Genomic DNA, 26888 nt, shown 5'->3' on the forward strand with positions numbered 1-26888 from the left:
CCTGGTCTGTGAGTTTTGGTGGGCAGGCCTCTCATGGCAGGTTTGTTATGGTGCCATATTCTTTACCTTTTTTAATAATGCATTTAATGGTGCTCCGTGGGATGTTCAAAGTTTCTGATATTTTTTTATAACCCAACCCTGATCTGTACTTCTCCACAACTTTGTCCCTGACCTGTTTGGAGAGCTCCTTGGTCTTCATGTTGCCGCTTGCTTGGTGGTACCCCTTGCTTAATGGTGTTGCAAACTCTGGGGCCTTTCAGAACAGCTGTATATATACTGAGATCATGTGAAACTTAGATTGCACACAGGTGGACTTTAACTAATTATGTGACCTGAAGGTATTTGGTTGCACCGGATCTTATTTAGGGGCCTCATAGCAAAGGGGGTGAATACATATGCACGCACCACTTTTTTCCATTTCACTTCACCAATTTGAACTACTTTGTGTATGTCCATTACATGAAATCCCCCAAAAATCCATTTAAATTACAGGTTGTAATGCAACAACCTAGGAAAAACGCCAAGGGGGTGAATACTTTTGCACGGCACTGTAAACTAACATTTCACCAGGTCCTTTAAAGTGAATACTACACTGTAAGATAAATAGTGTACTGTAGATTAAAGCGTAACCACAGTGTTTTAAAGGCACATTGCCATTTGGTTTGGTAGGACCAAATTGAAGCCTGTCACCTGACCTGAGCGACGGTACAGTTCCTCCCGGTGGCGTCCATCTTGGCATTGATGACACGGGAGGTCCAGTGGGCCAGCCAGTAGTCGATGGCAACCATGAGGGAATGTTTGAAGAGCTGTGATAGGAGGAGCAGCAGCAGGAGGAGGAGCCCTGCAGAGGACAGGTAGACACCACAGGAGTGCCAGGGAATGGTGGTGCGGTGACGCATGGCCTGGGACAGATTGTCATCCTCGTCACTGTCCACAGACTCTTCTGGAAGAACAGAGAGCTGCATGAGCGAGGGATAGACTGTGTGAGGGTGGGGGGCTGTGTGTGTGTGTGTGTCCACTATATCTCGCCTCTCTCTGCTTCTCCCCTCCTCTCTCCCCCTATATCCTGGTCTCTCTTCTTCTCCATGTCCTTATCTCTTTCTCTCGCTAATGGATACAATATGACAGGAGTATCTGTGTGGCTAGTGAGGAGCAGGAGGACAGGAAGTGAAATGGGACTCAGGAGGAAGGCTCTGTTTCAGCTACTGACTGAAAGACTGGAAGGCAGAGTGATAAGCCATTTCACAGCAGCTCAGGTGGCGAGAGAGAGAGAAACAGTTAGAGAGAGAAAATCGAGGGGGAAGAGAAAAGACAGGGGGAAGAAAAAAGACAGGGGGAAGAAAAAAGACAGGGGGAAAAGAAGGGGAAGAGAAAAGACAGGGGGAAGAGAAGGGGAAGAGAAAAGACAGAAATATAGCTACAGCTAGAGACAGAGCAGGGTCATGGCTAGAAGGGATCCAGCTTTTGTAAAATTAACGTCAAAAGTATATTTTTTTGTGGTTGTTGCATTTTAGCTTACCCTAACCCTCTTTCAAACCTTAACCAAATCTTCCTAACCTGCTACGAAAAGTCAAACCTGACGTTAATTTGACAAAAGCTGGATCCCTTCTAGCCATGACTACACGACCAACTGGTCGTTCAATCCTGTATCGATACATCGTTTGTTTCCTAATGGGAAACATCATTTGTTTCATGTGTTGGGTTAGACAGAGCACGTAGAGCAGGGACAGTAGACAGGACACATTGACCATGGGGAGCGGAGCAGTGCCGACAACTTCCCACCTATTCCCTTTATCTAAACATACATGACATGATGCAGGCAAGCCTCAGTGCTGATGGCTGAATGGGCGTGTCTACGGGACAGGCCGGAGGGAGAGATCAGGAAAGAAAGAGCGAAGGATGGAGGGAAAGAGTGAGGGAGAAAACAAGGGAATGGAAATGGCACGAAACGGAGCATGGGTAGAGTCTGCGAGCTACAAGCCTACACAGGAGCCACACGGGAAGTAGTACGGAGCGCAGTTGCAACACGATGACACAGACTGGTCGCGACTGGGAACCACTCAGTAAAACCATGCGGTCAGCCCAAACCTGCCACGTCTAAAAGAGCAGCGGCACTCTGTGCTGGGGTTGTCTCAGTCCACACCGGGGTGCCACCAGAACACAGGAGACAACACAGAACACAGAATAAAGAGCACAGTACCACTACCATATCACTGTCACCACAGCACATAGGACGCATTTGCCCTTAGATAGATACTGATCTTGAGTCAGTTTTGTGAATAAAGGTAATGATTTGGGGATGGTATGCTGATCCTAGATCTGTGCCTAAAACCAGTTGTTGGTTGATGGGAAAGGATGAAAACCAGCAGAAAATGTAGCCCCCCCCAAGGACCAGATTCCCCCCTTTTCCTTTTCAACAGATCTTAAAAGACGTCTTTTACAGATCAGTGTTGACAAAGAAAGAGAAAAGAACGCAGAGTTTGAGCTGAGGTAGTTTACTGGGACATCGCCACAGACAGACCCCACAGGATCACACACACTATTACTTCCACTATAGGTTCAAAAACAGATACTCTGCAGAGGCATCCCATTTTAGATTTTTTTTTTTTTGAACACCTAGTAAATTTAGCACCTGTCTCCACAAACAAAGCATACTGAAGTAACTATGCCCATGCTAACCCCGCTGGTTCCCATTAGCGAGTGATTGACAGCCGGTGTCCTTCAATCCCATTGGGAAGTTTGTGAACTTTGACCTCTCACCTTTGTCCTCCTCCTCAGTCTTGGCGGCCTCTTTGGAGTACATGGCTCTCCGCAGGTTCTTACGCTCCAACACCGTCATACTCTCAGGCACTGTCTCCTGGAGAACGTACACACATCAGAGTTTCAGCTGAGGTAGTTTGCTGAAATAGATTTGACCAGATGAATTTAAAAACAGAGCAGGAAAAAAGGAGCCAAAAAAGAGCAAGCCCCGTACAAACGTCTCAATTGCTCATCAGTTGTGTGACCCTGTGACGTTACGTTGTGCACATAAAAAGTTCACACATTCAATTAACACAACTGTAGCAGATGAAATGATGGAATAAAATGTTTAACTATGGCAGAATATGAAATATTACTGAAAAAGCAGGGCCCTCTGACAAATAAACATTTACACATTCACAATAGGGAATACGGTGCATTTGGAATGTGTTCAGACCCCTTCCCTTTTTCCACATTTTGTTATATTATAGCCTTATTGTAAAATTCTCATCAATCTTCACACAATACCCCATAATGACAAAGCAAAAACTGTTGTTTTTGGGGGGAAAATGTTGCTAATTTATTACAAATAAAAAAACAGAAATAGCTTATTTACATAAGTATTCAGACCCTTTGCTATGAGACTCGAAATTGAGCTCAGGTGCATCCTGTTTCCATCGATCATCCTTCAGATGTTTCTACAACTTGATTGGAGTCCACCTGTAGTATAAGTCTGTAACGTAACAAAATGTGGAAAAGGTCAAGGGGTCTGAATACTTTCCGACTGCACTGTGTCTGTATATGGTTGCGTTCACACAGGCAGCTACATTTTGGGGTGCGTTCAGTTCGCTCCAACGTTTACTACATTGCGTGACTGTTTGTACTGAATGATACGTTTCCCTAACACAGTGCTCACGGTTCTTTAACAGCCGTTGAGGTATGTTTGCTCCTGTTTGGTGGGTGTGGCAAGGTGAGGCCTGATCAATATGGGTGTAAACATTTGAAATCGCTAAAACTCCTGCAGCACACCACACAAAATCCCCACACCGTTCTTCAACTGGTTGTTCAGTATGGCACCGTTTCCGTTTAATTCAACATTACACACCGTTATTTCGTACTGAACGCAGAAGCCCTGATCTTTTTTCACTTATTAGTCTTTTGACCAATCAGGTCAGCTATTTTGACTAATAACTGGGCAAAAGATCAGAATTGGGCTGCGTGTGTAAACTCAGGCCTATGAGAAGTGAGGATGTGTCATCATCACACCCCCTTTGACCCTTTCTGTTGTGGCCATCTGGAGACACGCGGTCCGATACAGTACCTTCTCAAACTCCCCGTCCTGCCGGTGCATCAGGGTCTTCCACTGTTCAAACAGCTCCGGTTCAGAGTTCTGGATGTCTTTCAGAGTCCCCTCGGTTTGAGTGGTCCCGTTCTTCATCGCTATGATCTGACCACGGAGGGAGAGAGTGGCTGAATTAGTGACCGTCTAGATGTGAATGAAGCACGCTGCTTGTGGAACACAATACACACACGCGCGCGCGCCCGCACACTCTACTCTCACCCAGTCGGCGTGGGGTAGGTACTGTAGTTTGTGAGTGACCAGCACCACAGTTCTCTTCTCTTCTCTCAGCAGTTTGAGGATGCCCTCCTGCATCAGGTGGTCACTCAGGTGGATGTCCAGCGCTGAAAACGGGTCATCCTGAAACACACAAAGGGACAGGCCAAAGAGAGGGACATGATTCCATGGTCTCCAATCAAAGACAATGCATTGTGGCTTCATCTCAATGTTTCATGAGGTGAAAAGTGATTTGCAAAAGGGGAAAATACTGGTTACTTGAATATCAGTTCTATGTGATTCAACATGATTCTTCTGGACGAAGCTGAGGTCACCGTGTAGACCTAAGTTAGTGTAGACAGGTTCTCTCACCAGGAAGACCACGTTGGCCTGTTGGTACAGGGCTCTGGCCACACCTATACGCTGGCGCTGCCCTCCAGATAGAACTATACCCTGTGGAGAGAGAGGGACGAGGGACAGAATGAATGGAGGTACGTGGAGCGTACAGTATCAGCGTTATCAGACCACAATACAGTGTAGGTGTGTGTGTGTGTGTGTGTGTGTGTGTGTGTGTGTGTGTGTGATTGAGTGTCAGGAGCTCTCCCCAAAGGTAGACTGATGTATCTGCCCTCTTCTTCCTTTACTGCCACCAAGACTCGCTGTAGTGGAATAATCTACTATCAACTTCTGTCTCTGCATAATAGGGTCATGCCTATTCTATAGAAGTAGTAGTGCACATCAATTAACACACACACACACACACACACACACACACAGAAGTAAAATCTTGCGTATGTTCACGTAGTCTATTAATGAGAGGTTACACAAACAGCAACATTACCGAAATAAACACCGCAATATTATTAAAACACACACCTTTGTCACAGAAACACAACCAAGACCTGCTTACGTAACAGAATGATGCCTGAACAAAACAAACACGACAGTGTACTGGGCGAGCTCTGGTGAAGCTTGCTTCCTGTACATACAGTATAAACATCAGAGACAGGTGGTGACAGGACCCTCTATAGCGAAAGAGATTCTGTCTCAAACCTGAATACATCAAGATTATATAAAGATTATACTTGATTAGTACTATTATAATTTGTTCCCCTTGATTGCCATTTAGTAAGTGAGAATGACGAGACAGGTACAAGTGGTCCCAAGTGACAGAAACAGTGACGGTGCGGGTCACTGACCCTCTCTCCAATCTCCGTCTGGTCTCCCTGTGGCAGGATGTCAATATCCGGCTGCAGGGAACACGCCTCAATGACAGCCTTGTACCTGGACAACACAGAAACAGATAATCAGACGACAACCGTGACATTAAAACAAATACCCTGAAATGTCAATGGGCTGGGGAAAGCGGAACAGATTCCTAGTGATTTGTACTGTCAGAGTAACGATATCATGGTACACTGTAAAAAGAAATGTTACCATTGTTTTTACAGTAATTTACAGGCAGCCTGTTGCCTGTAAGTTACAGTAAAAGAAATGGTACAGTATGTTACCATAACCAGGTTTATGGTACCAATAGTGTTACTATAATCCATTTACGGTATCCAATACTCTTACTGTTATCTATGTACCGTAAGACAGCAACAGTATATTATTCTAAGGTTGTATTCAGGATAAACATCTCCACAGAGATGCGGTTGAACTGAAGAACATTTTAAGGGGATCAAGTGAAACAGTGAATCTCTAAATGGGTCTAACGTACGTAGATCTGCGCGCATGCACGTTCGTAGGGGGCTTGGGGGGTCAGAGACGCTTAACCAAGCAAGAGGAGCCAAGGCACTCTTTTTTTTACTCTAGCTAGCGAGGACGATTGAACTTCCGGATCCGGCGTTCTACGCTCGTGTACAAGCGCGAGCTACACGTCAGGCTAGTCTGGCGTTCTGTGTTTTACAACACTACTTTTTTTTAGCCACAGAAGCAAACATGTCTCTTTTGTCCCATGTTTCATGAGCTGAAATAAAAGATCTCAGAAATGTTCCATACTCAGAAAAAGCTTATTTCTCTCAAATTCTGTGCACAAATGTTTACATCGCTGTTAGTGAGCATTTCTCCTTTGCCAAGACAATCCATCCACCTGACAGGAGTGGCATATCAAGAAGCTGATTAAACAGCATGATCATTACACAGGTGCACCTAAAAGGCCACTCTAAAATGTGCAGATCTCACACAACACAATCAAATCAAACTGTATTTGTCACATGAGCCGGATAGACCTTACAGTGAAATGCTTACTTACAAGCCCTTAACCAACAATGCAGTTAAGAATATACCAACAAAAAAAGTAGGAGATAAGAATAACAAATAATTAAAAGAGCAGCAGTAAGTAACAATAGCGGTGTTATATATAAGGGGTACCGGTACAGAGTCAATGTGCGGAGACACCAGGTTACCAGGTGCCACAGATGTCTCAGGTACCACATATGCCTCAAGTTTTGAAGGAGCGTGCAATTGGCATGCTGACTGCATGAATGTCCACCAGAGCGGTTGCCTAGAGAACTGAATGTTCATTTCTCTACCATAAGTCACCTCCAATGTCCTTTTAGAGAACTTGTCAGTAAGTCCAACCGGCCTCACAACCGAAGACCACATGTAACCACGCCAGCCCCGGACCACCACATCCGGCTTCTTCACCTGCGGGGTCGTCTGAGACCAGCCACTTGGGCAGCTGATGAAACTGACGAGTAATTCTGTTTGTAATAAAGCCCTTGTGGCGAAAAACTCAATTCTGATTGGCTAGGCCTGTCTCCCCCAGTGGGTGGGCCTATGCCCTTCCAGGCCCACCCATGGCTGCACCCCTGCCTGCACCCCTGCCTGCACCCCTGCCTAGTCATGTTAAATCCATAGGTTAGGGTCTAATGAATTGATATCAATTGACTGATTTTCTTATATGAACAGTAACTCCGTAAAATCATTGAAATTGTTGCATGTTGCGTTTATATTTTGGTTCAGTATAGTACTATAATGACAGTCACTTCATCCTTCACACTTACCTAACCTTGTGTTGTGTAGTGGCCTTTCAATGAGTGGCCTTAGTGGCCTTTCCTGCTATAGCAAATGGGTGAGAATTGCTGTCCAGCTGTAGACAAGGCTAGACCCTCATCTACATAACACAAGGTTGTACGTGGTCATGTGTAGTGGCCTTTCAATGGAGATCATGTACAAAGCCGTACAAGTTTACCGAGTGACTGATTGAAAAGAACAATACTTTCTGCCACATGTACAAATAACCAGACAAATACATTTGCAGACCTTTTAGATATTTATTTACTATCACAAGAGGAACATAGTCCAACGTAAAACAGGTGAAAAGGGAAATAAGAGAAAACAAACTAAGTAAACACCAGTAATATGTGAACGAGGAAATAACTTTAAAAAATATTTACACCAAAAAAAAGGTAACCCACCACCCTAATGTATGAATAAGAGAGAAAAAAAGCACACAACCATTTTTGGGTTTGAGACAAACGGGAGAAGTTGATTGGCAGGAATAGACACCATCCATGGTACCATGACGTCGTAGACGTTTTTTTGCTGGATGCTGCTGCTGTTTCTGTAACTCCTGCTGCCGTTTCTTTAAGTCATCCACCCGCTGCATAATGTCAGTGTCGTATTGTCTCACCAGCTCGCACAGACGTTCCACCAAACTGGACATAATTGCGCTTTGCAAAATCTCATAAAAAGCACCAAAAAAGGAAACTTGCAAGCAGCAGACGCGAAGTATCAGAACGTCCATCTCGTCTGTGTTTATACCAGAAGGGATACTGGAAAATGTGATGTAGACACAGCGGTGGGACTTACGTTGCAAAACTCATTCAATACTGCCCCTCAGTCTTCGCAAGGAATAACACGTCAGGTCTCAATTTCCATGTAGGAAAAAAAACTGTCGAATGTTGGAGAATATTACAAGGAGCTGCCCTTTTTGTGACGAAAAACGACATTGCAACACTGCGCTACGCTCCATCGGCCCTGTTTGCGTATTGTCTGTAGACCTCAGAAGACTTGAATTATATAAAGGGATGAATGAAGCCTGTCTGGCCCTGGGGCTTTATTAAAGAGAGATGGAAAGAGAGAAAGGGTGGAGAGGGAATGAGAGGACAGATAAAAAGAGAGGAAAAAAAGAGAGAAAGGGTGGAGAGGAGAATAAAACAGGCTGTATGAAGGGAGGAATAGAGCAGCATCTGGGTACTTACAGTAAAACTTCACAATGAATGCATACAGGACTATGACATACACGTTTGGTTAAGTAGGTTGGCCATCCTCAAGTCAGCGGCTAGGAGGGTCCTGGACAAAGACAACGTCTGGACTGGGGAATGAAAATGGCCGGTCCAGTTAAAACCGGACCCAACCCCTCCCCAGCACCATCACACTGGAGAACAACACAGGTTCCGTCCACTACTACGGCATGCCCAAACTGTGCAGGAACTGTGGCCAACTAGGCCATCTGGCTACAGCCTGCAAGCCATCATCTGCAAGATCTGTAAAGACAGACTGTATATCCATACGCCCCTACAACCTGTGTGGGAAAGAGCGCCTCTTCTTCAGAACCTGCCCCAGTTCCTAAGCCAGCAGGGCAAGGGCTAACGCCACCAACCCCAACCACACTAACCCAAATCCCAACCCCCCACCCCCAGACAACAACGAAGACACAGAACCAGACCCCAGACCTTTCCACAGGCACTGCCAAATCCACCATCCAAGATGTCCCAGAAACAGCCCCCACCCCTGCCAGCCACTTCACCTCTGTTTCCCCCCCCCACCCCCCAAACCACTGGTCAAAGGGAAGCTGGTTTTGAAAGTTGCCATACAAGCGGAAGAACCCCTCGCCTCACAACTCCTTTTCTTACACGATGATGACCCAAACTGGACCAACAGACCAGACCAACAAACCAGCAACAGACCAGACCTGAAGACCCCCCCAGAACCAGACCAGACCCGAAGACCACCCCAGAACCAGACCAGACCTGAAGACCACCCCAGAACCTGACCATACCCCCTACTGCCCCGGCTCCTCCCCCTGCTCCTTAGCTACCCAGATCCACCTCTTCAGCCCTCCCTGCCCCTGATCCCACATAGCAGCAAACCAGCCAGCCTCAGTCCAGACCCCCGGGACCCTCCAATCCGCCTTCACCTTTCCCAGCATCCCCTATTCCATCACCAAGTCAGTACAGGTGGCCACCAGGAAGTCAGTGGGGAGGCACACCAAGACCTGTGAACAGCCAAGATCCACCCAACGCCACAAACGACCCGCTAGAGGCCCTCCTCCAAATCTGAAACAAAATGATCATTTGAGTTGCCTCTTCGTTAATTCTCCTGCCCCCACAAAAAAAATGTCATGTGAAAAAGTGGATTTTTATCCCGGCCTATATGCTAAGAGTTGATTGGGGAGGGGCCGGCCCGGGTTTAGCGCAACTTTGTAACCTACTGTATGTGTGAGACCAACGGGTGGCCATGGCTGTGTGAGAAGTGCGTCTGTATCTCTCCCATAACTAGAATGAGATTCACTTTCTATGATCTCTCTCCCTCTCTGCTCTGACAGACATGAACCTGCAACTTTCATCTCTCCAGCGTTGCACTTCAATACTTATTTCGTTATAGAATCATTGCCGCGCAAAGGGTTCTGAAGGAACTGCAGCACCCCTGATAAATTGAAATAAATTTGCCAAAGTTATAGAATTACTGCTCTGTTCAGAAATAAATTAAATCATTCAGAATAGCCTACTGCACCAAGAGAATGCCTATAATTTAGCCACAGAGGATAAATAGCTTCTTTTGGATTGTAGCCCAGTAACAAGGAATAGCCTACAGAAGGGAATGCGCAGCAAATCTGTCAGTGAACAAACAGCATGCAGACAAAACAGGTCTTTCACAATATTTGAAATACAATCGAGGGAAAATACAGGTTGGAAAGCAAATGGCTCCTGCTGAAAAGAGAAGACTTTAGGCTACCAAAATATTTCCAAATATTGCTTTACAAAGTAAAACGAGAGAGAGATAAGCTTTTGGCACGAGCGCACGTCATTGGGTGAAACAGTAAAACTGGAAAGCATTTTTAGGACTATAACTTCCTCATATTTTAGCCTACAATATGTGTCGACACACCTAGGCCTAGGCTATTGATGGATTCAAGACAAGGTCGTTTTTACTGATCTCAGTTTGTCAGTGTCAACGTAGCCTGCCATTTCGATCACTCGTGCTGTATTAAAAAACATTCTGCCAAAGTCTCCAGTCATGTAAAATAAAAAGGCCACATTTCTCCCAGACCCTAGGCTACTAAAATGTTTCCCAATGTGTGCAACTTCTGTAAGTGCCTCTGCTCTACGCCCCTACGCAAATGTGATGATATGCATGCAACGCTTTATTATAAAAGGTAATTTTTATTTCTTTCATGAGTTCCGGTACCTCAGAACTCCCCCACACCTCGCCCTCACTTTTTGTTCTGGCACCTCCCGAGTAATAAACGAAGCATGTAGGCATACATGTAATCCTAATGATATTGCACGTCATGTTTCTCCTTTTCTGACATTGGTCTGACATGGTTTATTTCTGCTACGCAACAAATATTAGGCTACCATTCATCCATCACTCATTCAATTGCCAAGCATGCTCAAAAGTAAAAAGACTAGTACCCTATTTAAAATATTTGACAGTACGGGTAGGCTACAGTATTGCTGTGCAATAGGAGCGCGACAGCAGCCCATTTAATCTCTGAGCCTATACCAAGGCAGGAGATATTATAATAATAATAATATTTTTTATATAGCGCTTTCATTACCAAGAGAATCTGAAAGACGCTGTAAAAACAAAAATGTAGAGATCTGGTAGGTTCTTTGGCGATGGTCTTCCGCAGCTTCAGACGATAAGGTGTTGTTCAGCCAGGCAGCTCATCAGAAAGGCTTAAGCGGAGGGAGGGTCGATGTCACAGAGAGGGGTGCCGCGTCAGTCAGTTACTTAGACAGGTCCGGAGCTCTTCGTCAGGCACCTCATTCATTGTCTCCTCTTCCTCTGTAGGCAGGCTGGATAGTCCACTACTGAAGTGTAGCGCCCACTTGGGTGATGTTTCGGCTGTTATAAGCGCCAGAAAGACCACTACACCTCAGCGGTAGTCAGGTGAAAAATAAAAAATAAAATCCAGAGCTGTATTGATGCATCCTTTAAAACGATCGCATGGCCAGCTAGCTAACTATATGGACACAATCATCTATTGATAAACAAAATATTGAACAACAATTTGTCTTTGCATATGTCGAATAGACAATCAATCGTGCAGAATGCGCGGCCAGTGTTTGGCACTTGTGGTGGCATACATTTTTTGTTTGAAAAAAAATCACAGCAAATTATGAAAACATTCTGCCCACACCTCTACAGAAATGTGATCAAATTTGCCATTGCTCTTTCTTTCAGAAACTGTCAGGGCCCAGTTCCAACACCCAGTTCCAGCAAATGAAGGTGTTTATATGGTATGGCTCTGATTTATCAACAAAAACGTGTATAATTTGAGTGCAACAGCTTGATAAATCCCAATAATTTGTTGCGCACGCAAATCCTAGAATCTCCATGTACGCCAAAATGTAGTATGACATTTACACAAGGTTGATTATTGAGGCCCCAGAGGAGCACTGAGGCTACAGAGAGAACTATCCCACTGTGCTTGGAGAGACAGAGAAACAGGGAAGAGAGAGCGAATGAGAGCGATAAAGCTGCTCAACTACTGTGATAGCAGAGAGGGAAACAACTACTGTGATAGCAGAGAGGGAAACAACTACTGTGATAGCAGAGAGGGAAACAATGGAGAGAGAAATGTAACAAGTGTGAGTAGGTAAACACTACTCCTTTATGCTTCTCCACAGCAACCGAGATAACTCAGGGTTCCATTTAATTATATTTTCTGCAGCGAGGCCATTAGGCCCAGAGAGAGGAGATAGGACCACAAACACACAGGCTACCTGCTCGTCTGGGAAAGCGTTTGTCATAAGGATAGAAAAAAGTGTGTATCACCATGCCCATCCAGTGGCAGGGGAAAACAGCATATGGTGTTGTGCCACAGGTGGGGGTTGGAGATTGGGTGGGAGGGCAGAAACAGTTAGCAATGACAAAAGAGGCAAACAGATTTAGAATGGACTGAATCAGATGTCAACTAACCCTTACGCCTGGGGGTCCCTGACATGATACAGTGTTTCGCTTTTGTTCAAATGTTTTACAAGCAGTTTACAGTGCATTCGGAAAGTATTCAGACTACTTGACTTTTTCCACATTTTGTTATGTTACAGCCTTATTCTAAAATCAGTCTTAGAGTTTATAGTGTCAGAGCAAAAACCAAGCCACGAGGTTGAAGGAATTGTCCGTAAAGATCATAGACAGGATTGTTGTCATAACTCTCGCGTGACGATCTGAAGGATCAGGTTACAGTGGGTCAGCTCTACAGCATGCTCTCTCTCGTAGAGAGGGGAGAGCGGGAAGTCGGCTGTTTTATGGTCGGTCATAAAATACGCTGCCCCTATGCTCTGTAGTGTTCGAGCTTAGAATGTAAACTGTGGAACACAGAGAGACACTTGGACATCAAAAGTTTGAATAATTAAACAATATTTCTATTTTTGAGAATGTGAGAGTGGTCCGTGGACACTTAAGGGACAGTCATGACGAGTGTGTTTCATTTGGTGATCTCATGAAGGACAGGAAACACATAACTGTATCTCTTAAAGTGTACATTTCCCAGCTGTCAGGTTTACATCTAAATATTGTGAAACGCATGTGATTAAACATGAAACTATTTGTGAAAAGATGTAATGTGATGTTCAACTTCTAAATGAGAAAATATGGGTTTTCATATAAAGTTAACCAAATCAATAGCCACGCCCACGTGAGCATAGACATTACGTCGGCGTCATGGACCACCCTTTTCTCAGAAGTGTATAAAACCCACTTCTGATGAAATTTACATTAGACAGAAAATACGGAGCTGACGCTACATGTTGAAATTGTTAAGAACTACAACTCTAAGTCATGGAGACCATACAGCTGGAAATTACGTAAGTCTAGTATGAGAATACCGACAACTGTGGAAGCATCTATTCTATGCAACAACCATCTGTACGCCTGATGTATGCATTACAACAGACACTATCCGGAACCGCTAAGAAAGCGACAACTACGAAAGACATTGTGACTTCTAGGGATGTTAATCAGAGACTCTGATTAACTGACTCTCCAGCAGATGGACCGGCGATTCCAACAGAGAAGACAACGACATACGGGCGTAAATATATACATTGCAATTATTCTCGAATGAGCGGCCGATCATTTGCAAAGGATTAGCATTTCAATGAATATAATTATCAACTGTGTGTAGTGAATCCATTTTGTCTCTCCTGCTCTTTTCCTGTCCCCACCCCTTTCCATTGTCTACCAAGCCGTCATACCGGTTTAGCCCACTAGGGACTTTGTGTTAGCATTGTGTTAGTAACCAATATCTACTGTTTGTTCGTTATGTATTTCTGTGATTATTTAGTTAGTTAGTAAGTAAATAAATAATTAAGACAATTTGTATATAGCTGATTCATCATTTAGGCTAGGGTTCATGCAGATATCCAATGTTCAGTAATGAGAACTGACGAGGTAATAATGATACATTAGTAGAAGAATAATCGCTAAGATATGAAAATATCTAAAGTGTCGATTCGGGAAATAGAGACTATAAACATTTTCATGTGGTGCCCTGACTTCCTAGTTAATTAAAGCTGACATGATTAGTTTAATCACGTAATAATACTTACACAGAGAATTGATTTGATAAAATAAGTCTTCACATTTAATGATAGTCACAGACACGACAATTGTATCGAGGCAGAGATCTGGGAAAGGGTACCGAAACATTTCTGCAGCATTGAAGGTCCCCAAGAACAGTGGCCTCCATAATTTTTAAATGGAAGATGTTTGGAACCACCAAGACTCTTCCTAGAGTTGGCCGCCCGGCCAAACTGAGCAATCGGGGGAGAAGGGCCTTGGTCAGGGAGGTGGCGAAGAACCCAATGGTCACTCTGATAGAGCATCACATCTGGAGGAAACCTGGCACAATCCCTACGGTGAAGCATGGTGGTGGCAGTTTCATGCTGTGGGGATGTTTTTCAGCAGCAGGGACTGGGAGGCTAGTCAGGATCGAGGGAAAGATGAACGGTGAAAAGTACAGAGAGATCCTTGAACACCTGCTCCAGAGTGCACTCAGGACCTTAGATTGGGGAGAAGGTTCACCTTCCAACAGGACAACAACCCTAAGCACACAGCCAAGACAACACAGGAGTCGCTTCGGGACAAGTCTCCGAAAGTCCATGAGTGGCCCAGCCAGAGCCCGGACTTGAACCCGATCGAACATCTCTGGAGAGACCTGAAAATAGTTGTGCAGCGACGCGCCCCATCCAACCTGACAGAGCTTGAGAGGATCTGCAGAGATGAATGGGATAAACTCCCCAAATACAGGTGTGCCAAGCTTGTAGCGTCATACCCAAGAAGACTAGAGGCTGCAATTGCTGCAGGTGCTTCACCAAAGTACTGAGTAAAGGGTCTGAATACTTATGTAAATGGTATATTTCTGTTTTTTATTTTGAATAAATTAGCAAACATTTCTAAAAACCTGTTTTTGCTTTGTTATTATGGGGTATTGTGTATAGATTGATGGGGGGGGGGAGATTTAATCAATTTTAGATTTAAGGCTGTAACGTAACAAAATGTGGAAAAAGTAAAGGGGTCTGAATACTTTCCGAATGCACTGTATAATCAAGTCTCACCTGGGTTTGATCATGGGCATCTCAAAGGTGATGTTCTCCACCAGCGTCGTGTTGAGCAGCCAGGGCTTCTGGGAAGCATAGGCCACAGAGCCTCTCTTCCTACCAAGATAAACACAGTGTCAAGATCAACCAACAACTCACAACTTCCTGTCTTTTCTCAATGACGCACAAAGATAAAACACACTTCATGGCAGACTAGTTTCAAATGTAAAATGGTTTTGGATTGCTTTCTGTGTTGTTCAATTACAATGGAAAACCAGGGTATTATCTTGTTTTTTTGTAATAAAGGCAGTTAACTTCACTGTACTGACTAGATACTGTTTGTATTTTTCTATTGTGGATAACAGTGTATAAGAGTAAATACAGCATCTCCATATTGACCATCTGGTGCGAGGCGTCATGTGTGCTTACTGGATATCCCCATCACCAGCTGCATCCTTGTCTGATGTGGGGCTGCAATGGCACACACACACACACAACCATTAGCACCAGCAATGTATACAGTTGGCAACACAAACCAAAACAAGGCCATCGTTGCCCTATATGAGCATGTCTATCATTAGATCTTAGTGTGTCTATAAATAAAACAAACTATTACTTCCTGTAATTTGAAGATTCTGACTCACTCTGAATACAGAAGACAAAGTTTTTGCAAAAAGCTGCATACGTTATGGCTGGATTTAATGCGGTTGTATTTCGTCTGTTATTGCGTGTCTTTTCTTGGCGTAGTTATAATTGGTGTGACATATTAGTGGGATAAATACAAGATAGAGGAAAGGGATGGACACACACACACACACACTCTGAGTTCCCCTGTGGTCTGCCAGGGGTGTCAGGAGCTCAGCTGCCGATCCTTGGCTGCTACTTGAGAGAGGGAGAAGGGGAGCGGGAGGAGTGAAAGGGATGATGAGAGGGAGAACTAGAATATTTTTGAAAGGAAAGGAAAGAGAGTTGGTTGATAAGCGTCCCAGGGTCTATCTAATGATCCTGATCACCACAGACAGGGCCAGTTGAGAGGCATGTCCCAGACAGGATGTCACAAGGCTGTACTCCAGTGATTAAACAGCGGATTAGATGAAGTGGAAACCAAGGGGGGAATTCTAACATCCACTTAAAGGTCCCAAACAGTAAATCTTGATTCCCATGTAAAATAGCCTTTTGAGTGACCAAAACATCACCCATATTATTTCTTTCCCAGATAAAAATGCTTAGAATTTAAGAAAATTGTCCTTTTTCTTTCATGTATAACTATCAGTAAGGCTTAAAAGATAGTCTGAGAGGGCGGAGAGCTAATAGGCTAAGTGGGCGGGGAGTTCACCTTGACTGACAGTTCTTTGACACAACTACGTCAAGAAACTCAGACGCAGTGCTGCATTGAAATAATCTCAAGCACATTTACAGATACATAAAGAAACGAACATCAAACGAACATTTAAATTGCAACATCCATCCCCGTCATACACTACCGGTCAAAAGTCTTAGAACACCTACTCATTCTTTTTTTTTTACTATTTTCTACATTGTAGAATAATAGTGAAGACATCAAAATTATGGAATCATGTAGTAACCAAAAAAAGTGTTAAACAAATCAAAATATATTTTATATTTGAGATTCTTCACTTGATGACTAGCAAACTAGCCAGTAACTAGCTAACACCAGATATAGATGAAAGGGAAAACCTAGAAGTATCTTTGCGATAGATTAATAGGATAAACCTGTAATTATATTTGTGGACACCCTGCAGTAGACTGGCTAGCTAGCTATGTAAACCACACCCCTCTGCAAACACAATTTATGCGATGATGGTTACTAGTCGGTACTTCTTTAGTTAAGTAAGAAAATAAGATGTTACCATTTGGTCATCCTACTTTGATCTTGTTTCATCCAAATACTGTATCATTCAATTTCATGAAAAACATGATTTGGACTGTGCAGGAGCAAAGTCAAATTGAACATTTTACTTAACTGGAAGTTAAGATTCACACCTAAAGTTGGGAGTAATAACTCAGACACACCGGTAGGAATGTCAAAGAGTGCCGGCAGTCAATTTCTTTTGTGTTCACACAGAAAAGGCCTTGAAGTCCTCAGCCACTCAGCCTTGTTAAAATACTCCAATGCAGAAGGTGGCAGTAGCTTTGTTTGGCAATGCATGTCCGTGTGTGTTACTTAGTTCATGGTCTAGATTCCAGCGTTAGCTAGCTGCGCTAATGTTGCTATTTTGTAAAAAACTCTTGTTGATACTAGCCAGATTGCCACAGCTAGATAACTCCTAGCAAGATGACAAATAAATAATTTAATTCACTCTCCATTAACCTGTACTGCCAGTGTCCCTTGCTAAATGTTTAGCTAGCTAGAATGTTCGGTAGCTAGCACAACATATCTAGCTAGCTATCTATGGACATTGCACTAACTGGGCAGCGATAATGTAAATACTAGCTACAATGGTTAGCTATCTTGAAGGAAGTATTTAGTGTTGTGTGCATTGCATCTGTGCACTTAGTATGGACAAAATGCCCTCTTAGTTCCTTTTTGTTGTCACGTTGGTGGTTCGTGCTCTCTGATTGGCTCGAAGTCAAGTTGCTGGTCACTGACGAGCATCACAATTCTACAAGTAGAAACAGCAGGATCGTCGCTACAGGGTCGGCACGCAGTAGGTACAGCTTTTGTTTCTTGCAAGAGAAGGAACGGCCTCCCACTGTGATAAGTACCTATCGGCAGTAAGATTATCGGTGCATTTCATGTTTAAGGTGTAGCAGTGAGGGAACCTGTGTCTAATAGCACTAAGTGAAGCAGACTTCTGCTGAGGTCTAAGGTGGGACACTGAGCTCAGATGGTGTAGTCTACAGTGTTGACCAGGGGTCGGCAACAGCCGTTTCATTTAGGAAATCTGTTCCTAAGTATTCCCACAAATATTACGTGATCATTTCTCAACGTAATCAAGGTATGAAATGATTGTTCTCTATTTTGGGGCTTAGTTGTGGTCAATTAGCGGTGTACAAATTATTATAATTATGTTGCGGCCCCCAGACCCCCAGCACCATAAAAAAATCAGCCCGCTGCTGAATCTAGTTGCCTACCCATGGTGGAGTCTGATTCATTATTCAACATTATGAAAATATATATGAATGATGCATGAGCTGTAAAATGACTATGGCCAAAAACATGTAATTCAAACACACAATGATAATAAGTGACACAACTTCACTTATTGATTAAGTCTCCCAGTCACTGCACAACAAAGTAAATACAAGAAGTCGTAGAAATAGTGTTAACGTATGGCTGTATACTGTATAGCAGTATGCCTCAAAGAGAAGAAATATAAGAAACAGTATCCTCTGGGATACGCACCGATTTGTGTCTTGAACTACTTTTTGCTACTGTCCTCACAGCCTCAGGTGCACACCGACTCCTCACTACCTCACACATCCCCTCAAATATCCTCCATCTCACTTTCTTACAGGGAATTGCACTAACAAGTACTCTGGGATGCAACAGAGAAACCACAGGTCAGCAGCTATAACCTTGGTGGTCTGTCTGGGAGAAAAACATGTCTTTATCCCTTTATTCCATTACTCTGATAGCCCCGGCCTGCTGAGGGATTATTACTGTTTCCAGGATTCTGTCAGTAGGTACACACACCTGTGGTATTCCTCGTATTTTTATAGTTCTCTGCATTGTCGGGAAGGGTCTGTAACTACGCATTTCACTGTTAGCTTACACCTGTTGTTTACGAAGCATGTGACAAATGGAATTCGATTTGACATACATACAGACAAACAGGCTTGCATGCACATAAGTACCACAAAAGATACACACAAACACACCTTAGCATAGTACAAAGCTTCGTGTTTTATTATGGAAAGTAGTGGAGCAGGACAGAGAGAGGGATTACCCAAAGACAACAGCCGTGTGTCTTTTTTTGTGTGTGTGTGTGTGTATTGCGCCCTGTGTGGGTCATGCTGTGAGTGACATCATTGACAGATGGAAAGTTGAGCTGTGTTGACAGCGATGTAGAGCATATTCAGTTGTACCCTGCTATGTGTGTGAAAAAGATTGTTGCCGGAGACATAAACACAAATCCGTGTATGTCCTACCAAGACGTCCTCTGTATCTCTACTGTCAATGTGCCACTCTTACATCAGTGACTCCTGCTCATATTGTGTTGACCTGGCGTATCCTAGAGCTATAGAAAGGTTCTTACGATCCAATACATGTACATACCGGTCGTCTCCTTCAGACACATACCTCTCATCGCCTTCAGAGTCCAGGTTGGGCAAACTGCAGAGAAAATAAAAAGAGTTGAGAAAACAGGAGGTCACATCAATTTAAAAAAGGTAGCATATTATTTATGGCAATATTTCTTAAATTATGAAACACTCATGTAGTTACAGTAGTACTAAACGCCCTTTAAAAAATATATACACTGCTCAAAAAAATAAAGGGAACACTTAAACACAATGTAACTCCAAGTCAATCACACTTCTGTGAAATCAAACTGTCCACTTAGGAAGCAACACTGATTGACAATAAATTGCACATGCTGTTGTGCAAATGGAATAGACAACAGGTGGAAATTATAGGCAATTAGCAAGACACTCCCAATAAAGGAGTGGTTCTGCAGGTGGGGACCACAGATCACTTCTCAGTTCCTATGCTTCCTGGCTGATGTTTTGGTCACTTTTGAATGCTGGCGGTGCTTTCACTCTAGTGGTAGCATGAGACAGAGTCTACAACCCACACAAGTGGCTCAGGTAGTGCAGCTCATCCAGGATGGCACATCAATGCGAGCTGTGGCAAGAAGGTTTGCTGTGTCTGTCAGCGTAGTGTCCAGAGCATGGAGGCGCTACCAGGAGACAGGCCAGTACATCAGGAGACGTGGAGGAGGCCGTAGGAGGGCAACAACCCAGCAGCAGGACCGCTACCTCCGCCTTTGTGCAAGGAGGAGCAGGAGAAGCACTGCCAGAGCCCTGCAAAATGACCTCCAGCAGGCCACAAATGTGCATGTGTCTGCTCAAACGGTCAGAAACAGACTCCATGAGGGTGGTATAAGGGCCCGACATCCACAGGTGGGGGTTGTGCTTATAGCCCAACACCGTGCAGGACGTTTGGCATTTGCCAGAGAACACCAAGATTGGCAAATTCGCCACTGGCGCCCTGTGCTCTTCACAGATGAAAGCAGGTTCACACTGAGCATGTGACAGACGTGACAGAGTCTGGAGACGCCGTGGAGAACGTTCTGCTGCCTGCAACATCCTCCAGCATGACCGGTTTGGCGGTGGGTCAGTCATGGTGTGGGTTGGCATTTCTTTGGGGGGCCGCACAGCCCTCCATGTGCTCGCCAGAGGTAGCCTGACTGCCATTAGGTACCGAGATGAGATCCTCAGACCCCTTGTGAGACCATATGCTTGTGCGGTTGGCCCTGGGTTCCTCCTAATGCAAGACAATGCTAGACCTCATGTGGCTGGAGTGTGTCAGCAGTTCCTGCAAGAGGAAGGCATTGATGCTATGGACTGGCCCGCCCGTTCCCCAGACCTGAATCCAATTGATCACATCTGGGACATCATGTCTCGCTCCATCCACCAACGCCACGTTGCACCACAGACTGTCCAGGAGTTGGCGGATGCTTTAGTCCAGGTCTGGGAGGAGATCCCTCAGGAGACCATCCGCCACCTCATCAGGAGCATGCCCAGGCGTTGTAGGGAGGTCTTACAGGCACGTGGAGGCCACACACACTACTGAGCCTCATTTTGACTTGTTTTAAGGACATTACATCAAAGTTGGATCAGCCTGTAGTATGGTTTTCTACTTTAATTTTGAGTGTGACTCCAAATCCAGACCTCCATGGGTTGATAAATTGGATTTCCATTGATTCTTTTTGTGTGATTTTGTTGTCAGCACATTCAACTATGTAAAGAAAAAAGTATTTAATAAGATTATTTATTTCATTCAGATCTAGGATGTGTTGTTTAAGTGTTCGCTTTATTTTTTTGAGCAGTAAATATCATCCTAATATTTGACCCAACCTCTGTGCCACTAGTACTCCCTTTCACTGTGGCAGCTGTTTGGGTACTCCTGGCTCAGGTTGAACTTCCCCAGGCCAGTAGGCACTGCTGTTGTATTTTTAGCCTTGACTAGTTGACATGTTTCCCCAGAGTTCCTGGGTCAGTGTTTCTGATGGAGTGAGTTTACAGCCAGAAAAGGTGAGAGCTGCAGATGTAGGATCCGATTACCCACCCTCAATTCCTAACCTTAACCATTAGGAGGATAGGAAACCATCTGACTCTAGGCCAGTTTCTTAGGGCATATTTTACATGCTCTGTGTTTTCACACCACCAAGCATGTAAAATGGCCCCGTCTCGAGGAGACATGACCAGGGAACACAGCTGTCAACAAATTCCGGAAGACTAATATTTAAGAATCTGACGATGTGCCACACACACACACGTACACACAGTCTGATAAAGTAAAACAAAAAAATGAAAAGAGTAGTGAGGTAGTGTGTTGAGAAGGTGTAAGGCCTGTGAGGAAAAAGGTATTTGTGACTGCAGGACAAATAACACACGGCAGAACAACTTTCACGTTAGGCCAACTAATACTGTACTGCAAGTAACTCCAGCTGTAGCATTTACACACTACTGTATGTCAGTCAATGTTAAAAACTTAGACTAAAGAAAACTGTAGAAGAAAGGGTTTGATAAAAAAAAAAAACTCAAAATCCAGAGTTGAACAGAAAATACACCCAGTCACCGGAGAGGCTAACGATGTCCCAGCTATCAGAGTGAGAGCTAATGTGCCATGTAAGAGGCTATACTTATCCTGTTCTATTGTACTTCCTTCACAAACAGGATCACCAAACTATTAGAGCTGATGACAGCCAGCTTTCATCTCTTACGGAGACTCCTCATCGTTAAGGATAATTATACTCTTCATGTCAAGACCTGCAGATAAGAGATTTTTAAAACCCCAATCCTGAGGCCAAATGTATTTAAATGACCATTGAACAGCAGGCAATATTCCAGATTGATTGTGATGTCATTCTGCAAGCGCATCAGTACATATAGAGAACTGTGATCTTAATGGGAAATATTATTAGCACCCAGCTAGGGCGTACAGCACTAATCACAACTAAAAGATAAAAGGAACAGATACTTAGCTAGGAAGAACCTAATGTCTTTCCTGGTGACCACTCCTGATAAGTGAAAATGAGACAATGATAATGAATCTTGGTGAGGAGACGCCACTTCCTCAACCAAAATGAAAGTCTCTTTCGCCCTGCTCTTTAACTCACACAAACACCCAGAAACCGGGAGGAAAACAAACTCTACCCATTTCACCAATGCTGCAGGCTTGACAAGTCATCGAAGATTAGACATATCTGATGAAAAACTGGACATGCACTGAACAACAGTCAATAACAACATTTTAGTCCACTTTTCTATTCTCGGAACCCAGAACTCATCTTGCCAACTGTTACGAGAGATTACTAGAAGTCATCATCCCAACCTCTGAGTATGTGCGGTGTCCTACTTGGAACATGAGGGGACCCCTCTACGGGGGTTCACGGGGATTACTACACAGGGGTGAGGGTAAGGTCGAAGGGGAGGGGATGTGGCATGGCGTAAAGACAGTGATGACAGTAGGGAGAAGTGCTGCCAGGTCAAAGCAAACAAACACACTGACAGAGTCCTTGTTGAAGACTAATCAATGCATTATCATAAACACCACTTTGTTAGTGCCAGTTAAAGGAAGCAACTGTCAAAACAATTCATTGGAGATAACATAGGAGGTGTCATAAGATCACAATGACAGTCTTAGCTACTGTTTTGATTTAATGGGTGTAATGGATTGGACCATACTCGCAAACTTTTGCTTACACATAGGATTAGACCTGTGGTCTAAAATGGCTAGCTGCTAGCTTTTCTCATATGCCAACCTGGCACAATTAGCCACTATGCTGAATACAACCAGCTGAGCACATAATTATATCCGGTAAAAAAAATAACGAATCAACCTAATCGGAGACATCACACTGTAGAGCCACCATCCAATCGCATTTGTTAAACAGATCAACTTGGCTACCAGTTGGAGGTTCTAAATCTTCTAGGTTAAATTTGTTACCCTTGACTTGGTCTAAAAAAAAAAATATGGTGTGCCAATACATTGGCACCGTTTCACATACAACCATGGGATTTTACGAATAAATATTTATATTCGTAACTAAAGCGTAAAAAAAGTTGATAGCGACCTTGTCAAATAGCTGTATTGTATAACAGTTACTATCACTGACTGGTGGTGCAGTCCACTAAGGCATTTAGGCCAAAGTTTGAGGGATATGATGGCAGTGAGTTTGAACCCTTCTTGGGGCAAGTACCTTTTTATTTTTTTAAAGGAAATAAAACTTCACTGCTGGGCCTCAAGTCAAATAACACATGTGTGAAGAAGATCAGTGGCATCATGAACCCCCAAAAATCTGAGGGGGCACAAAGTATGTGAGGGTGGATGGGGGTTGTTCTGGAGGGGGCTAGGCACCTCGTCCTTAAGTTTTAAATTACATTTTTAAACACCTGAAACAGCTTTTTCCTGCAATTTAGAGACAATCATTATGCTTAAATCTATGACAAATCTGTATATCTTTCTGCATATCTTTTGAGCTGTCTGTATCATCCTGACTCGTGGTTCTGTTTGTTATATAATAATGTGCAAAAATTAATGAAGGAAATGTTTATTTGCAGTGTACAAACATGACATGAACAGGAATGACATTTACTCTCACGGGTGGCTAAAATCTCTCTGAAGAGGCCTCCTGAAAATGTGTTTAACAAAGGTTATGCTGTGCTATTGCAAATTACGGTGACTGATGACGACAACGACGCTTCTGATTAAAAACATTACACATGATGATAATGACGACAAAGATGACTATTCTAGAAAACAACATCCCACAAAAAAAGATCTGACCCAACAGTTGAAAGTCAAGCTGTCCACAGGAAGCTCAGGACATTAGCCAACCCCTGATCCCCACCACAGTAACATTCCACTCTAAACATCACATTAAATCCTTTATGAAGGCTCTGCCTAAATAGCCTTTGTCTAACTCTGTTTATATGATAAGTGTGTGGGATGGCGCCAGCCGCCAGGGTGTAGGTTGGGCTCCAGTATCTGAGGACGTGCCAGCTTGTCCCTGGCATGAGGACCAGAGAGGGTGTGTTTGGCTGGCAGGGGGACAATCTAACAAGGTCTCTGATCTTTATGAAGAGACAGTAGTCTGACCATGGACAGGTGGCCAGTCACAAAGCCAAAGCCTGAGTACAAACTCAATGTAGATACTTACACATTAACAGCAAGGCTCAAGACCTTATCTATCCTTTCATTCAATCTCTCCCCTGTGCCATCTCTCTCTGGCCCACTTGGAACCCTATGTCATCCCCTTAATTCTCCCCCTTAACTCTGTCTACCTCCTTCCCTTCCTACAGTGTGGCCTTTTTTAAAAATCTTTCCTTAGATGGGAGGATCTGAGCAGAGACGGGCAGTATTTCGGTTACATGCATTTTAAATTTCGTATTTCAATTACTTTTGAGTATTTTGTCATTTGCATTTCACCAGCCTGAACTACAATTTGCATTTTGGAACAAGATACTTTCGAGACCTCTAATTTGTATTTTCATTCTTTATAGCGGTTCATTTTCTGGCCCCCTTTCATCCTGCATTGGTATCAGAAGTCTGATGGCACTATGGCGTGATAAGAGTGTCTGCTAAAGGACCAAAACGTACAGTTGAAGTAGTAAGTTTACATACACTTAGGTTGGAGTCATTAAAACTCGTTTTTCAACCACTCCACAATTTCTTGTTAACAAACTATAGTTTTGGCAAATCGGTTAGGGCATCTACTTTGTGCATGACACAAGTAATTTTTCCAACAATTTTTATAGACAGATTATTTCACTGTATCACAATTCCAGTGGGTCAGAAGTTTAGAGTAAATTGACTGTGCCTTTAAACAAGCTTGGAAAATTCCAGAAAATTATGTCATGCTTTAGAAGCTTTTGATAGGCTAATTGATATCATTTGAGTCAATTGGTGGTGTACCTGTGGATGTATTTCAAGGCCTACCTTCAAACTCAGTGCCTCTTTGCTTGGCATCATGGGAAAATCTAAAGAGATCGGTCAAGACCTCAGAAAAGAATTGTAGACCTCCACAAGTCTGGTTCATCCTTGGGAGCAATTTACAAACACCTGAAGGTACCACGTTCATCTGTACAGACAATGATAAGCAAGTATAAACACTATGCGACCACGCAGCCGTCACAGCTCTCAGGAAGGAGACGCGTTCTGTCTCCTAGAGATGAACATACTTTGGTGCAAAAAGTGCAAATCAATCCCAGAACAGCAAAGGACCTTGTGAAGATACTGGAGGAAACGGGTACAAAAGTATCTATATCCACAGTAAAACGAGTCCTATATCGACATAACCTGAAAGGCCACTAAGTAAGGAAGAAGCCACTGCTCCAAAACCGCCATAAAAAAAGCCAATCTACAGTTTGCAACTGCACATGGGGACAAAGATCATACTTTTTGGAGAAATGTCCTCTCGTCTGATGAAACAAAAATGGAACTGTTTGGCAATAATGACCATTATGTTTGGAGGAAAAAAGGGGGAGGCTTGCAAGCCGAAGAACACCATCCCAACCGTGAAGCACGGGGGTGGCAGCATCATGTTGTGTTAGTGCTTTGCTGCAGGAGGGACTGGTGCACCTCACAAAATAGATGGCATCATGAGGATGGAAAATTAGGTGGATATGTTGAAGCAACATCAAGACATCAGTCAGGAAGTTAAATCTTGGTCGCAAATGGGTCTTCCAAATGGACAATGACCCCAAGCATACTTCCAAAGTTGTGGTAAAATGGCTTAAGGACAACAGTCAAGGTATTGGAGTGGCCATCACAAAGCCCTGACCTCAATCCCATAGAACATTTGTGGGCAGAACTGAAAAGGCGTGTGCGAGCAAGGAGGCCTACAAACCTGACTCAGTTACACCAGTTCAGTCAGGAGGAATGGGCCAAAATTCACCCAACTTATTGTGGGAAGCTTGTGGAAGGCTACCCGAAACGTTTCACCCAAGTTCAACAATTTAAAGGCAATGCTACCAAATACTAATTGAGTGTATGTAAACTTCTGACCCATTGGGAATGTGATAAAATAAATAAAAGCTGAAATAAATCACTCTACTATTATTCTGAAATTTCACATTCTTAAAATAAAGTGGTGATCCTAACTGACATAAGACAGGGAATTTGTACTAGGATTAAATGTCAGGAATTGTGAAAAACTGAGTTTAAATGTATTTGGCTGTGTACGTAAACTTCCGACTTCAAATGTAAATGTAAAAATTAACACTTGCAAAGCACGCTGGGTATTTTTCCTAATGAGCTCCACCCCTGAAACAAGGCCAATAATAATATCCGGTGTGAATGGCAGACATTTTTATCCAGAGCAACTAAAAGTCACACAATAACAGAATAGATTAACCGGAATGACTTTTACTCTCACGGTGGCCAAAAATAACTATCTGAAAGCCTCGCCGCTACTAAGCCACACCTACAGTCTTCTGATCTGACCTGGTGGATTATCGCTCCATAACCCAGAATCAACAACCCAACTTAAAAAAGTTAATGGGCTGTTTGTGACCCAACTGGCTAGATCAAATACCCAATGTGTGTTCTGTCCAATAATTGGGTTGTTTTTAACCCAGCTTTTTTTCGAGTGCAGTGCATTCAACTAAGGTAGATAAACAACCAC

At 43.6% G+C, this 26888-nt stretch overlaps 1 protein-coding gene across 7 annotated transcripts in view; it reads right to left on the reverse strand.

Moving 5' to 3' along the window:
- Positions 1–26888, reverse strand: part of LOC115197051 (ATP-binding cassette sub-family C member 8-like) — a 126020-nt gene that overhangs the window by 15334 nt on the left and 83798 nt on the right. For 5 of the 7 annotated variants that reach the window (XM_029758192.1, XM_029758193.1, XM_029758195.1 and 2 more), the window contains exons 18-26: positions 19313–19369; positions 15502–15543; positions 15091–15189; positions 5494–5578; positions 4667–4747; positions 4301–4438; positions 4061–4186; positions 2761–2857; positions 696–943 (exon numbers count right to left, since the gene is read on the reverse strand). In XM_029758192.1, the coding sequence (XP_029614052.1) occupies positions 696–943; positions 2761–2857; positions 4061–4186; positions 4301–4438; positions 4667–4747; positions 5494–5578; positions 15091–15189; positions 15502–15543; positions 19313–19369 (973 nt within the window). The remainder of the gene's footprint in view (positions 1–695; positions 944–2760; positions 2858–4060; positions 4187–4300; positions 4439–4666; positions 4748–5493; positions 5579–15090; positions 15190–15501; positions 15544–19312; positions 19370–26888) is intronic. The other 2 variants (XM_029758197.1, XM_029758194.1) reach the window with 1 other exon arrangement.

Source organism: Salmo trutta, chromosome 7, assembly GCF_901001165.1.
Source record: "Salmo trutta chromosome 7, fSalTru1.1, whole genome shotgun sequence".
Classification (NCBI taxonomy): domain Eukaryota; kingdom Metazoa; phylum Chordata; class Actinopteri; order Salmoniformes; family Salmonidae; genus Salmo; species Salmo trutta.